Genomic DNA, 13,040 nt, shown 5'->3' with positions numbered 1-13,040 from the left:
TATTATGTTCTACTGCCAATTACACTTGACAAACAAGTATGTATCTTTTAACAGTATCCGTTACACGATCTTACAAAGAAGTGTGCCACTGCACCAAGTATTTGTCAGAATACTCGTGTTCCCGTTTCACACATCTGGGACAACGTTACCTTTAATCAATTCTAACGAGTAGACTTCAGATAACACAAGATGGAAGACTAAAATATAGATTTATTCCAAAACCAGAAAGGTTGACTCATCATAAATCCAGGAAATGTTGGCAATATAAAAAGGATTGATTGTAGTGTTCGAACTTTTCGAGCTTGCACCGATCTTGCGCCAGTTCGAACGAAGCTCGAACCGAGTTTTTGTACTCGAGCTTGCGCCACTTTTTTTGGGTTCGAGCGAGCTTCGGTCGATGCTCGCTCGAAGCTCGCTCGGCTAAAATGTCGATAGTAGTCACTTTAAAGTTAAGGTCCTTGAAAGACTACAGATGGCATTTCCCCTTGATTTTAATCTTTTCTTCCCTTTACCATTTTTTTTATTTATGCTCTAATAATTCCAATTAAAATGCTTTGGACTTTTATTTAATTGTATGTACAACCAACAAACACATTTACCATAGAAAATGAAACAGTGTTGCACACTATACCCAACTAAGCCAATTTTTTACATCAACCATAGTAACATGACGTAGCAGAATTAATTTAAACTTTCATGTTCACAAATCCAAATGTATTATAATTATAGATGCAGTAATAGTTTGATTTAATTATCCGACTTTGGTGTTAAGGCTGGTGAAAAAAAAGTTTTCTTTTTCTTTTTCCAACCTCTATTTCAATAAATAACAATTTTATTGTCATAATTTTCTGTAATTAACATCACTTTGGCGTGCACTTTGTGTAATAAAAAGGGCGAGCGAGTTCGAGCTATCGTATTCGCAACCGAGCCGAGCGTAAGAAGCTTCGAGCGAGCTCGAGCTGCAAAAAAACGCATCCGAGCGAGCTTCGACTGGAACACGATCGAAGCTCGCTCGAGAGTTTCGATCATCATTCCGAACACTAGTTCCGCCTACCAAGAGCTTCGTTCCAGAGGTCTATTTTCTGGTAAGCATGATATTGCAATTGTTCTTTGTGTTGACGGGTTTACGTCGCATGTATCAAACGAAAGTATGGTTATGATCCATGTAATCATTCCAAGTATTGATCCCTCGATCAGGTAATATGTTATCTCTATGCGCATTTTATAACTGGTTTTGACCTTTCACAACTAATAGATATTATCCACCTAGGCTAAAAAAACTTACTTTAACAGAGTAAATGCGGACGAATGGGCGAATAGTCGTCTGGGGGTAAGCATTCGTTCAAATCTGAGCGGATAGTCGTCCGTGAGCGAGTATCCGTTCATTTTGGGTAAATAAACAATGGTACACAAAAAATAAAATTACTTCATTTACTCAAAAAGGGTAAATATTCGTCCAGGGGTAACTGTTCGTTCATTTTGAGTAAAATATAAACGTTGCACAAAAATTTAAGCTTTTTTATTCGTTCCATTTACCTGCAGCAGACGAGTATTCGTCTATGGGCGAGTACTTACTCACATTGGGTAAATAAAAATTACTTTATTCGTTCCATTTACCTGCAGCAGACGAGCATTCGTCTATGGGCGAATACTTACTCACATTGAGTAAATAAAAATCACTTCATCCGTTCCACTTTCCTGCAGCAGACGAGCATTCGTCTATGGGCGGATACTTACCCAGATTGGGTGAATAAAAATTGAGATCCAACCTTAAAATTGCTCATTCATTCCATTTACCTGAAGCAGACGAGTATCTGTCCTAATGTCCTGTTGTCAAGAAGCCGCGTATACAAAAACATTTATCTGCCTCCAGTCATCCCTCCGTCGTAACACCAACCTCTAAAAAGTACATATAAACGGAGTCTTTTTTTTTTCCTTTTCTTTTTCTTTTTCCTTTTTTCTTTTTTAATATCTATTTTTTATCTTTTTACCTCAATAAATCAGTTTTTTTTTTAAAAAAAATTTACTTTTATTCGTTCTTGTTTCTCGTAACCATGTAACTGAATAAACGTCTGGGCTTACTTCTTTTGCAATTACACTCTGGTAAACTCACCATTCCATCTCTGAAGTCCCTCCCCTTACTTATCTCTCTTTAAAATCAGCATAGACAGGTGTATAAAGGCCGTGCTTGCAGTGTACTACGCCAGTGCTATAAGTAAGTGTTTTTTGTTTATGGCTTTTCCTTTCTCTAATTATCTCTTCAGACTTACGCTTCCTGCTTTTACCGTTGTGGCGGCTACTCTGTTTAGAAAAGGAATTAGTACGTATCAATTTTGAGTCTTCTTATCATAAACTAACCTAATATTCATTTAGAAAACTTTGGTTATCTCCCTTGTTTTTAGATTATACGTTGCTTCCTACACAGAATAATCAATGACTTCATGTTATGCCATGTACCGTTTACTTTTTAGCTCATTTAAGTAGTAATCCTTCTACATAGCAATTTGTCCTCAAGTATCAAAATATAAATAAATCTTACTTTCATTCTTTTAAATAAAATATATAATCAACTTTTAAAACTGCAAACCAATTTTTTCAAACGAATGAATGTATTAAATGATTCAATATGTATAAACGAAAGTTTTTTTATTTCGCTGAAGGCTGAAAGGGAGAGCTGATTTTAAAATATACACCCCCTTAATTATGCATTTAATCCGGTTTTTTTTTTTTTTTTTTTTTTTTGGGTAAATGGGTTAACGCTTACTATAAATTCGTCTAAACGAGTAAATGGGTAAATTTACCCAATTCGTTTTTTTTTGGGTAAATGGGTAAACACTTACTAAAAAATTCGTCCAAACGAGTAAATGGGTAAATTTACCCAATTCGTTTTTTTTGAGTAAATGGGTAAACACTTACTAAAAATTCGTCCAAATGGACGAATCAGGCGAAATATTATAGCCTTGGTGATTTATGCTTTCTCGAACTAGAAATGCTCATGACAGCATGCAGTAGGCAAGTATTTTGAATCGAGGAAAGACTTAAGATCTCGATTAGTACCTTTGGGAAAAAATATGAAGTAATTTTTCCAATCAAAAACTCTCGTCCTCGACATGGTCAGTTTATTTACAACTGCAAGCATGGTGATCTCAAGCGTGAACTTGGAAACATGAATGACTCGATTATTGAGGAGGAGGATGAAACCATTGACCTTACTTTTAGAGATTCAACTGTGCCTGAAAAAAAAACAATTTACAAAAAAACCACTCAAACGTTTCTGCTCTGCTTCTGTGCTAAATCACACATATAGATTGTACATATAATAAATTCATATCTCATCATCACTGATAAATGATAGCTAAATCATGATCAGGCATAAAAAAGAATTCGCTAAAGCCGGTCACTATTTTAAAGTGTCACGGTATCGTAACACCAATGTCCAAACTTAAGACATGTTATTGTTATTATTTCTCTATTGACTATGCGTAGCACTAATTGTCCAATATAGATATTGTTATTGATAGCATACTCATATTGTTAAGAGTAGTATCCTCAGCCTCGTCCATTCCATTTATTATAAATACTTTTTATTTTTCCTCTTCTTAAATCTTTAGTTAACTTTAACATCAATAAACTCTGACAAGAATTCTAATTGATCCTATTGTTTTTTTCTACCTTTTTTTCTGCAAAACTATCCTCTTTAAGCCTACTTTTGCTACAGCTTCGATTTCTTTGTTTAGATTCACTGTCACCAAAAACCATATGAACCATTACCATCCAATTTTACGGGCTGTTATAACCTATGCTATTCATCGTAAGCAGAGTCTAGAAATTATGGAAAAAATATACTCACTTTTGCCTAGAAGACACAAAGATCCTGTCACCAGCTTTATGGATGTAACTATGTTTTTTAATGGCACAGAGTATCTCATGTGTTCATTACATATACGTTATTGGACCTTGAAAGCATTGAATGTAAAAAAACATCATCGAAAACGATATCCAGAACATCCAAACTCTGTATTTGAACGATAATGGAGGAAAATAGATGAATTTTTTATCACTGGAATAGAAAGTCTCGGGTATATCATTCATGTCCAGGTGAAAGGTAATCAGGTAGCCAATGGCCTTTTCTTTATTCACGAAAAGGCTATAAAGGAAGCCAGTCTATGGTCAGAAGCTATTACAATTGACGGTACGTATAAGACAAACGCTCACAAAATGTCACTAGTTAACATTGTCGGTACCAGCAACTCCTATGCAAAAAGAAGTAACCGTTTGCAGACATTCGCCATTGATGCTGCATTTATTAACAATGAGATGGAACATGCGTATCAGTGGATTTTGGAGGAATTGAGGGATGCCATTTGGCCTGCCGAAACTAGTTACAAGTTACCTTCGGTCATCGGTACTGACAACGATCAAGCTTTGCGAAATACCATCAAACACGTTTTCCTCTAGAGTCGATACTTACTACGTTCGTGGCATCTCTGGAACACCATGTTGACAAGACTTATAATTGATAAGGTTGCTTCTGGCGAATACAATTTACGTATTATCGAAGCAGCAATCGAGTTTAAGTCAATAATGAGCAGCTGGAATATGTCCTCATTCAGAAAAGCATGTGACAAAGTCCAGAAAATTATCACTACTGCTGGATACTTCAAGGAAGACGGTCAAATGGCTGTGTCGTAATAGAAAGACGTGTAAGTTTTGTGATAACATTCCTTGTTTGCTTCTGGCTAATGACTGATTTTAAAAAAAGGTTGATGGCAGAAAATGAGTTGAGACGCTGGGCTGGATTATATGCCAATAATCATGTCCACATGGGAAACCGAACATCTGGAAGAGCAGAGAGTTTTCATTCGGGATTGAAGAGAGTTCTGGGAAGCCAATCTGCTTTCAGAACGACGCTTACAACCAAACGAATGAATGGGTACTATGAAAAAAAAAAGGTTTGTCCATTCAGGATTTGTTGAAGTTGAAAAATCCGTAAAAATAATCACACCAATTTTTTAAAAAATGTAGAAATTTGACGGATACCGAATATTAGCAATTGAAAGAATTAGTATCAATTCTATTTCATTTGATGAAAACTAAGAATATCGATGTAAATCCCCCTCTTTTAATGGTGTTCGCTTTGCAATGATTAAGATTAGAAAAAGCCTTGTTGTCTCCTTACAAGATAGGTTTGTCTCAAAAGGAAAATACTGTAATTGCTGGGATCGTGTAAGGTATAACCTTCCATTTCCATACGTTATCAGTATTTATTCTGGAATCTTGCCGCTATCAATTGTAGATGATCGTGGGAGATTTGAGCGCGATGAAGGTAATTGTTTACAAAAAAAAGGAGGCCGAATACGCTTAATGATTTTTGGTTCATAGATTATGAAGAGGTTAGAGAAGGTGGTGATGGGAGTTGTGGCAGCAATCAAAATGTGACCAAAAAGAAGCCTGGTGAGTTTTTTTTTTTCTTTCTTTTCATGTATAAAATTATGAATGCGAGGCATTTAGTATGGGACGGTTTATATTATGCATGTTTCTAGTTATTGCTGTCTCAGTGAATATTTTAAATAAAACAAAATCGTTCATCAACTGTGATATATTGAACTGGTATATACGTTATTGTTTTTGTTACGCTGCTTAAATGTATGTGATAATCATAACTGTCGATATGTGCCTTTTAATGTTTCCTGCTTTGAATTCAAAGAAGGATGAAATATCATATTATAAAATTCAATGAAGGCCGAAAATAAATAACTAATAAAGTCATAAATCCCATCTTTAAACAATAGACGAGCCAAAAAGCAACATAGAACGAATGATTCTCCGTGATGAGAAACTGGATGACTTCCAAAATGCAAAATAGAATTAAATAGAATAGACTTAATTTTTTGGGTTGTGTAACGTGGAATTAACCTTAAATTTCACCGCTTAAATTTTTGAAGTTAATTCGACCCCCCTACCCCCCGAATTAAAAAAAATTAACAAAAAAATCATCTTTCTATTAAATAATTCATTTCTGATAAACGCTAATAACATTCAGATAATAAATATAAGATCTATGAATAATATTTATCAAAACAGTTTATTTATTTGGCTCTTTTACGCTTCTGAGAACCGTCTTTTTTGCCCTTTCAGGAGAAGTAACAGTGAGTTGCTACTGTGCATATAAAACTGATGGGTTTTAGTGCGAACGGAAGGAGCATCATTGATAATAGTTAAACTATCTTGGTTACCGGTGTCTGGATGTATTCAAACATCATTGTCATCTGATAATATAGCTGTTTAGGTAGAGTTTTGCATATATGGTACGGGTCAAAAAAGTTAATTCTATTTTCAGTGTTTTGGAACAGAAGTAAAATTAACTCGGAAAATCAAATTTCCGAAGTTAATTCTATTCTATTTAATTCTATTTTGTATTTTGGAAGTCATCCACTGTTTCATGGTATGTTTACCCAAATAAACCCGTTGAAAATGCAGCAAGAAATCAGCGATGCTATCAAAATGTTAGAAAAGACTGATTTGGATATTAAAAAGCCCGAAATCAAAATGGATGAGCTTCAACCGCCTTCGGTAAATACTAACAGAAAGGGGCGCAAGTCAAAGCGTGGGTCAAGAGCAACACTGAAAGACCTAAAATTGTATCAGAGTTGTTTGAAGAGCATCAAAACAAGCTAAAAAAGAAATAAAAGAAAGGGAAAAAGAAAAGATGAAGAATTTAACAGAAAGAGGAAAGAGCTGTTCCTTGAAGAAATATACACTATGTCGAACATGGTAGCAGCTGTAAATCAAAAGCGGCAAAACTATCTTTTTTTGCCTGATATCCCTAGCCAATATGATTTGAGTAAAGGTTTGCTACCAATGATGGTAATAGAGAGTTTATTATGGGACTCAGATTTTCACTAAATGTTACACTACAAGAAAGTCTGTGTTATTGCATTATAAATTTATAGAAGTATTTGGTACATGGCCGAGCACAGAGCATTACTTTATTTCCATAATTATCGTGTCAATCGGATGCAGTAACTACTTTTTATACGGTTTATTCTTTTTTTGGTAACAATTCTTTCAAGGGGTAAAAGCAGGGTCATAAATTTCTCCTGAGGGAGATAGACACATGTATAACATTGAACTCAGTTTGAGACAATGAAATAATATATGCTGTTCAATTGTTTCGTTTTTCTTTTTTTTCTTTTTTCTCTTTTTATCAGTTTCATTTCATTATGGTTGTTAAAAATGCCTGGAAGTTTTTAAATCAAAAAAATGCGAAGTTTTCACGTACGCATGAAATCCAAAAACCTGGGATGATGGTTCACGTAGATTTACTAGGAACCTTTTATAACATTTTCAAGAAATACCTTTGTTCACATAAAAGGGACTTCAAAGGCAACCGAGAAGCATGTTTGTCAATTTTACAAGAGATATCATTTCATTTCAATAAAAGAAGATGTATACTCTATTTAAATGGATTTGATGTACCTTTGGATGACTATGATGAAACTGCAAAGAAAGAAATGCGAAATGAATTAAATAAGAAGAAAGTTGTGGACCTAATCAAGAAAGTAGAAGCCTCTGATCACAAGGTTGACATTTTTAAATTCAGTCAGGCAAAAAAAATTGAATGGCTTTTGAAAAAAACTTTTACAATAACGAACGAAGTGAAACAAGCTTTTTTACAAGTATCGACAGAACAAGGTTGGAATACTATCATAGCACCTGGAAGAGCAGTGGTAGCTATAGCAAGAGTGGCAAATGGAAAAACTGTGGTGGTATCAAATAATTCAGATTTGTTATTCTATTCAGGGGTTGCATCTGTAATAACCATGTACCATGGAAAGTTTAAATGTCATAATATATTAGACATTCTTGCATCACTTAAAATATCGAGTGCAGCACTAACTGCTTTGGCCATAATCTCTGGAAATGACTACGACAACCATGTGACAGGCTATGAAATAAACAGAAATTACAAATGGATTTTGGGATCAAAAAATTACACGCTGGAACTAAGAGGAGCTTTGTTATCAACAAAAGACTATGTTGATGAATATATCTCATATCTGAAATACATTTGTGTTTTATCGCCTGCAGATAGTTATTTTCTTGACTCTTACATGATATTTGTACTACTGTTTGAAACTTTACAAGAACCAGATTGTGGAAATGAGAATAATGTTTTTGAAAATGTGCTTGAAATATGGAAGTCAAAAAATAGAGCAAAACAGTAAGTATAACTGTAAATATACTGACGAAAGCTAATTGACACGTATTTTATAGCCCATCACAATTATCATCCAATGGAGAACGTAAATTAAACATCTCTTTACCGCTAGAAAGGAATTGACAATTTGATATCCAGACGTCAATTATTGTTTTCTTAACTTGATTTTTGTATCTCTTCACGAAGTAATAAACTGCATATTTAATTACTAATTTTGCAGTACATGTCTTAGCTTGTAAAGTTTCTCTGACTTAATATAACTTTAAGCTATATCTGATGTGGGATGAACAAACTGCAGCATCTCACAGATATATGTTTCCTTTTTAGGAATGAGCCTTATCGTCTGTTAGTCAATATAATACACTTGCATAAAATCATAAAAAAAAATCATTCATTAAAATATTCGCAAGTTTTATTGGTCATAAAATCAGATGATGGATATACGTTAGCATGCGTCAAAAATAGACACTCATTTATAGACATGTTAAGCACTCCAGACTGTGCATTGAATTTAATAGGTTACTTAAGGAGGAAATAGGGGAGCATAGTTTGATTCAGTCCTGAAATTATACATTGAGCCTTAACCAGGACAAAGACAGGGGTTATTTTTAATAGCAGATTGTAAAATACTAAAGTAGATTATGGAAAAGTTATACATTAAGCTCCATGCTGCGAAAAAATAAACATACCATCAAGCAGACATAATTCTACATTGCCATCACACGTTTTATTTTACAGCACTCATGCAAGTGAAAACCTCTGTACTTGATTAGATATTCGCCATTGGATCGAAAAGATACAGTTTTATTTACAGAGCACCCCTAAATCATAAAAAAAAATGTAAATTTATCACACCAAATAGAAATAATAGGTTTATGTACATACTGCGTTGCTGTTGGAGCATTTATAATAGATGCTCTTTTGGCCTGTACTTTTGTGCGTAGTATTTCCATTATTTTTCCAAACATAGTCATCATTGTAAGGAAACTCTTTTGTTTCTATTATCATAGTAATTGGTTGCATCTCTCTTCTTCTCCGGGTTGTTACACTGGCTTGTGATTGATTCGAAGATTTGATGTTTGGTGGTAAAGCGAGCTTTTTCAAATATTTATTTTTTCCAATCATTGATCGTGAGGTAATAGCCGCCACTGTATCAGTCTGCAATGATGATTCTTTTAAATTCAAAGTTGCCATATTAAGTTCTTTCCTAGAGCCACTATCGGCTGAACTAAAATAAAGAAGATATTTATCGTTGTCTTTTTTTAAATAATAAAACTTTTTTTTTAAAAGAGATGAATCGGGCAATACCTTGTAGAGCCGTGATTGTTGTTGAAGGGAAGAGTATTCATGATGGATGTCTCAAAAGAGTCTAATGTCGGTAAGGTTGGGTAACTGGTGTTGTGGTACGACGTTAAAGGTGCGCTAGTCATTTTTGATGGTCGTTCCGACGGCATGAAAGGCGCATGTAACCCCAACCCATCTTGTGTCTGTTCGTCCATTAAAAAAGTTGCACCAATTGGCGGCAAAGTATCTGACGCTCTATTAGAGCTTCCGTCAACGGAGTTTCTACGATTTATTGGTAGTGCAACAGAACTTTGAAGTTCTTGCTGAAAGTTGTGAGAGTCTACCGATTTGTCCTGAAGAGGTGAGCAAATAGCTAATGAACTTGGAGAGAAGAGCTGAGTTAGGCTTTTGTGTCTTTTTGGTTGCAGTAATGTTGTTTCATTTTGTTTAACGGAGTATGCGGTCGAGGAAGAATGATCAACGTCCTTGTAAAATTCTTCCCGAGATAAACCTAAGACTCGCGGTTTATTGTCATTACGTTTGATTTTTTTCTTCGCATTGTCTTGCTTGCGTGGTAAATATTTTCGATTTTCAGAAATTGATCTCGAATAAGAATGGTCATCCAATTTTTTGCTCATTTTTTCAATCGGCGTAGTCATCTCATGTAAACTGTAACTTTGTTCTAGACTGCTACAATTCTGGCAAGATATTATAGGAGGTAGTTGCTCTAGATATAAATATTTTTATGAATACAATCATATAAAAATGTGTATGAAATTACCTTTATTTGATACAAAGAAATCAATTTTTTTCTGCTTAAGTTTAGCTTCTTCTATTCTCCTACGATCTTCTTCTACTTTACTGATCAGAATCAATTGGAATATCTCTGAATTCTCTCCGTATGTTTCAATGATTTCTTGAAGATTAAAAGACGATGGTGACATATCTCTATCATTTTGTTTGTTTATCCAATTCATCGACTCGCTCGTTTTAAGCCGCATGTTTAAATTTATTGGCTGATTTATTTCTTTTTTAAAGGCTTCATCCTCTCCTTTATTTGCATCCCCATTGCTGCTTTTATGATCGATAATGATGTGTCTTTCAATATTTGTATTTTGGTTCTTCCTTGTTAAGTGTAGTTCTTTAATTCTTTCTAAATTACAATTACTCTCCAGAGAAGTATTTGATGGATAATGGTGATTTTTTGTTTTTGAGTGGGTTGGTAGTTCGTTAGTTATGGAATTAATAAAATTGTTGTTGTTATTCATGATTTTGGTTTTTGTAAAAAAAAAAAAAAAAAAAAAAAAAGATTCAAGAAAGGAAGAGGGTCAAAACGGAACCGACTAATAATTTTTTTCCTTTTGGTATTTCGCCAAAAATTATTGGATCTCCATGGAATACAAAAATACATTTGTCTATATTTATTTAGAAATGTATATACGCATAGCTAAAAAGTAATTGATCAAAGCAAGAAAATTGTTTTGTAACAAAAGAAAAAAGCTAGTCTTTGCAACAGTCTGTATTTTCATTCATCTTTACAGATTCACTAAATAAATATGGGTTGACTTTTGTCAAACGTAGATTTTTGAGGACGTTATCACATGGCGAGCGTGGTAAATTTATAGTGAATGCCAACAAAATTATCGTACCCGGACTCCCGGAGTTTTCCATCTATTATTATAATAAACTCCATGTTAAACCATGGGAAATTTTAATATATTGAAATGATTCGTTCGATATTATTTGTAAAAAAAAAAAAAAAAAAGAAGAGTGACGATAAAAAATGAGGATATATGGTTATGTTAAGACGCGTGACAATTAACCGATACATTGGGAAAAATTCAAGCCTCATTATCTGTACATTCAATTCTAATTCCCCACGAATAAATATAGAGGATGCGGCCAATAAATTTCATGTGCCTTTTTACACAAAGAAATCTATTGTATACAGTCATCACTAATTTTAGTAAAACCACAGCTGTGCTTATACCATTTGATTTATTTAAATAAGATTTGTATGAGAATGTTTGGTTATATGTATGTACATGGGATTAGTGTCATCTGCCTCTAAGAGTCTGCTCCCCTACAATGTTTACGGAAAAAGAAAACCTATTAAGGTTCCGAAAAATGGCTAATGCGTTGGCAATAATTGATATTGGACAATAGCCATTCATTTTATTAATTTTAAACTAAGATAGATGAAAACATTTTGGTAAGAAGATCAGGTGGATTCACAAAAGACTGAAAGTTGGCTATGTCTACTTCAAAAAAATAGGCAATTGTTTGTGAAATGGTTTTGCCTGGCCGAAAAAATAGGGACAACAGGGTTCTTCGGGGACTGAATTTTACATGTGAGAGGTACGAAATGGTCCGATTATTTTAGTTGTATAGTAGACGCTATTTATTAGAACGACCCCTTTAAAAAGTATCAAACCTATTGTGACTTAAAAAGAGATAAAAATTGCGATATGAGCTATACTAAGCACACGCGACAAAGGAGCCATTACGACTACGGATTCCAATGAAAAAGTCTCAAGTGCGCTTGTCCCACATTCAATTTGTCAAGTGCGAACATGTCTTCGATTAGATAAAAAAAAAAATGTGAGGAAATTACGTAATCAACACCACAAAAAAAATTTGTAAGTTGAGGCATTAGACAAAATCAGATGTAATTGTTTCCTCCGTACACCACCAACAGAATAAACAGTAAGTGGAAATTGTGCCACAATGCTTAGTCTAACAAGTTAGTCTACATACAGATGAAAGCTTTAAGTAAATAATTTTTTTTTTTTATTATTATCATTTCTAAAAATGTAAGTTGTTACAGTGCATTTCATACAAATTAAGTTGATCATTGTATTCATCATTATTTTTTTTAAAAAAAAATCATTGTTTATTATCCTTCACCAAATCATATTATATGAATATTGTTTAAAAATAACACTCTTTTTAGTAGAATCAGAAGTATCTTGAGCCGCACGTTTATTGATGCTCATTATTGTAGTAGTCTTTGACTTGTTCTTCAGCATGTCTTTTGGCCTTTTGTTTATCAAGATAATCGAGACCCTTGGTTTCAATTCTAAGAGAAAAAAAAAGTTATTATCAAACTTTTAAGAATATTACAGTTTTTTTTGTTTATCTTCGTACAATTTGTCAACCATACCACCAGCAAAGCCAGCAAGAAGAGCCTTAGCAGTGGCGTGATCAACAGGCTTTCTAGAGAAAGAACACACAAGTTAGATGAGGATAAGGGGTAAGTGATTTTACAAGTTTACCCTTCTTTCTCACAATGTTTGTTATAGGCTTTAATGGCTTCATAAGAGGCGGCGCCTGCAATAAGTTCATGACTCAAGGAACCTTCATGCTCACTAGGGGTAGCACTCACTTGTTCGTGTTGTTCACCAAATAAATCAAAAAGTCCCCTACAATAGTATAAGTTAGCCTTGTAAAGCTGAAATAAACAATATTTACACCTACATATTTAATAAATGATACAAAGGTTATTTTTCTAAAGAAAATAAAATTAAAAGATAAA

At 33.9% G+C, this 13,040-nt stretch overlaps 3 protein-coding genes across 3 annotated transcripts; 1 reads left to right on the top strand and 2 right to left on the bottom strand.

Moving 5' to 3' along the window:
• Positions 1-7,223: 7,223 nt before the first annotated feature.
• EV154DRAFT_548235 (uncharacterized protein) lies at positions 7,224-8,420 on the top strand (the record flags this gene model as incomplete). Its single annotated transcript, XM_051604795.1, has 2 exons — positions 7,224-8,224; positions 8,278-8,420. 2 exons carry the CDS (start codon positions 7,224-7,226, stop codon positions 8,342-8,344), a joined length of 1,068 nt encoding a protein of 355 aa, XP_051461991.1. The 3' UTR covers positions 8,345-8,420.
• Positions 8,421-8,928: 508 nt separating this feature from the next.
• Positions 8,929-10,482, bottom strand: EV154DRAFT_413289 (uncharacterized protein; the record flags this gene model as incomplete). Its single annotated transcript, XM_051595560.1, has 4 exons — positions 8,929-9,042; positions 9,107-9,273; positions 9,735-10,067; positions 10,287-10,482. 4 exons carry the CDS (start codon positions 10,480-10,482, stop codon positions 8,929-8,931), a joined length of 810 nt encoding a protein of 269 aa, XP_051461990.1.
• A 1,790-nt stretch (positions 10,483-12,272) lies between these two features.
• On the bottom strand, positions 12,273-13,040 carry EV154DRAFT_495348 (uncharacterized protein). The gene is made up of 4 exons (XM_051600026.1): positions 12,983-13,040; positions 12,781-12,927; positions 12,653-12,721; positions 12,273-12,584 (listed from the first exon to the last, which is right to left on the bottom strand). Coding segments are annotated over exons 1-4 (315 nt in total). The 5' UTR covers positions 12,985-13,040; the 3' UTR covers positions 12,273-12,487.

Source organism: Mucor mucedo (assembly GCF_025094135.1).
Source record: "Mucor mucedo strain NRRL 3635 chromosome Unknown EV154scaffold_10, whole genome shotgun sequence".
Lineage (NCBI taxonomy): Eukaryota > Fungi > Mucoromycota > Mucoromycetes > Mucorales > Mucoraceae > Mucor > Mucor mucedo.
Note: the sequence above shows the minus strand (reverse complement) of the source record. Positions and strands in the feature narration are given on the sequence as shown.